Genomic DNA, 2,355 nt, shown 5'->3' with positions numbered 1-2,355 from the left:
ATTCCTGAGGCTTTGGTACAGAGGTACTCTGAAGACTTAGACCAGCCTGAAAAGGATGTTGCCACAAACATGGACCAAATCCGGGTAAAGCAGCTGAGGAAGCAACATCGCATGGCAGTGAGTATTTCCATAAATCCCATTTTCTTACTTATGAGCAGACTTTTAAAGCAGGAGGGCAAAACTGTGAAAAGCTTTCCTGGCTTTTTATAAGACTACTCGGCCTGTCTGAGGAGGCGATAGGCAAAATTAGTATTCTTTTGCCTTACTGAGAAACTAAATGGATCAGTCTGTAAAGTCTTGTCACTGGGTGTTTTTCCCTGATACCGAACTAATTCAGAATGGCAGATGATGGTCACCCAAGCAGCTGGATACTGCCCACTGCATCTGCATTGCCAAAAATGTTGCTGTTGCTTCTGTGCCAAGTGGTCTTAGTCTTTCAACCCACACTGCTCTCATACTGATAAGTGTGACACGAAAGAAGTTGAAACATCTGCTGTGAAATTCTAGTGGTTTAGAAGAAAAAACAAAAGAAGATTTGCTGTAAAACAGGCAGTTATGTTTAATGTTAAGGGTTTTTTTTTCCTTACTGTCCAGATTCCGAGTGGAGGGCTCACTGAAATTTGCCGAAAACCTGTATCCCCAGGACTTATCACCTCTGTGTCTGACTGGCTGATTTCCATTGGTCTACCTATGTATTCCAGCCTGCTCACAGAAGCAGGATTCAACACACTGAGCAAAGTGCCTTCTCTGTCACAGACTTGCCTTCAGGAAGCTGGCATCACAGAGGAAAGGCACATAAGCAAGCTCCTGGCAGCAGCAAGACTCTTCAAACCTCTGGATCCAGAGGCAATTTAACATGCTCCATAGTGTGGCATTGCCTGGTCAAGAATCCACGGCTTCTTCCTGCACCAGTATTGCTCTAATTACTTCACATAGCTAACAGGATCGAGGAAGTGGCTCCCAAGGACAGGCAGGTATCTTCTTCAAAAGGTATTAAATGTTTCTATCGCTGTCTTTGGCAACTGAAGGAGAAGAGAAGCAACCACCAGGTAACCTAGATGTGGTACTTCCCTCCTCCCTCGCTCCTCTGTAAAGTATTCTTATTTCACAAAGTGCACAGGGTTGGCCTGAGAATCAGACAGCTTCACAGAATTAAGGGACCCTTGCACATTTTCCTCAAGTTTGTGAAAGTAATACTAGTAATAGGCCCTGTTTCTATGGAGAGCTCCTTAGGCTGGGGTACATCTAGCTTTCAGGTTCCTGGAATCAGTCCTAAAGGCCAGGTACAAGCCAAGGCGCAAATTCCCATAGAAGCTGTTTGGCAAATGCTTTTTGTTTATTTTAGCAGGCTAGAGCTAAATACATCCACTTTCCCTGTCATCTTTGCTGTTGCTTGGTATAGGTCCTGATATGCCACAAAGCCTTTAGCTAGGCCAAAGTTATGGACTGGAATTAGTTTCAGTGTGGTCCACCTCTGTCACTCCAGTGCAACTAACCTGCAGAGAGTCAGAAAGCTTCTTTTTGTTTGTACAGAGCTGAGGTCATTTTTATAACTGCTTTCTAGCAATCAGCTTTTTATTTGCCTTAAAATACGCTTTTAAGCAGTTACCTAGTGTTCACTTACCTGTATTCATGTTTCCCAGGCCTTGTTTCAACCTGTCACCCTTAAGCTGCACTTACGGTGATTTCCAGCTGAAGTAGCATCTAGAAAATGCTGCCTCATAACACCTTCTGTGTTGTAGAGATGCTTTTACAATTGCAGGGTTATGCTAGGTTTTCGGTTGTCAGGCTAACTTCTTGTTCACTACTGTCTGCATTTACTGTTGTTACTAAACTGTTCCAAGATATACTGCCTTGTATATATGTAACTGCTTTTCATTTTAATCATATTCTGTGTACTGTGTTGTATTGTCAATCATTATGCTGCGGCTTTGACTTGGTATCCTGACCATATCGATTCCAAACAGTGGGTTTCTGCAAGTGAAAATTCACTTATGGGGGATAAAAACTGTCGATTAAGTAAATTGTGTTCCATAGAAATCATCAGATCCAGTAATTCCATTGCATGGATGAAAAAAATCCTATAGAGTCTCATGAATTACACTGTGATTTTACACCAGTCGATATCCCTCACGACTGTGTTAATGTTACCTCTCCCAGGAAGAGAGCATTGCTCTGGCATATGTGGTGAACCATTTTTTCTCATGATGTAATGCTGTTTTTCTGCCTGAATCCATGTAAAATGTTCCATTCGCATATGTGGCTAATGACAGATTTTATTTTTCTATATGGGTACATATTTTATATACCAAATGCAGATTGTCATGAATAGCACATAACTAGCTTTTTCTTTGG

The 2,355-nt window shown here is 41.9% G+C and overlaps 1 protein-coding gene across 1 annotated transcript in view; it reads left to right on the top strand.

Annotated features, from left to right (window-relative positions):
• Positions 1-855, top strand: part of SASH1 (SAM and SH3 domain containing 1) — a gene marked incomplete at its 5' end in the record, with an annotated part of 28,681 nt that extends 27,826 nt beyond the window's left edge. Inside the window, 2 exon segments of the mRNA XM_009872874.1 lie at positions 1-117; positions 595-855. The exon segment at positions 1-117 is cut by the window's left edge and continues 3 nt beyond it. Coding sequence (XP_009871176.1) covers positions 1-117; positions 595-855 — 378 coding nt within the window.
• Between the last annotated feature and the right edge of the window lie 1,500 nt (positions 856-2,355).

Source organism: Apaloderma vittatum, unplaced genomic scaffold, assembly GCF_000703405.1.
Source record: "Apaloderma vittatum isolate BGI_N311 unplaced genomic scaffold, ASM70340v1 scaffold2330, whole genome shotgun sequence".
Taxonomy (NCBI): domain Eukaryota; kingdom Metazoa; phylum Chordata; class Aves; order Trogoniformes; family Trogonidae; genus Apaloderma; species Apaloderma vittatum.
This window is presented reverse-complemented; position numbering and strand designations above follow the sequence as displayed.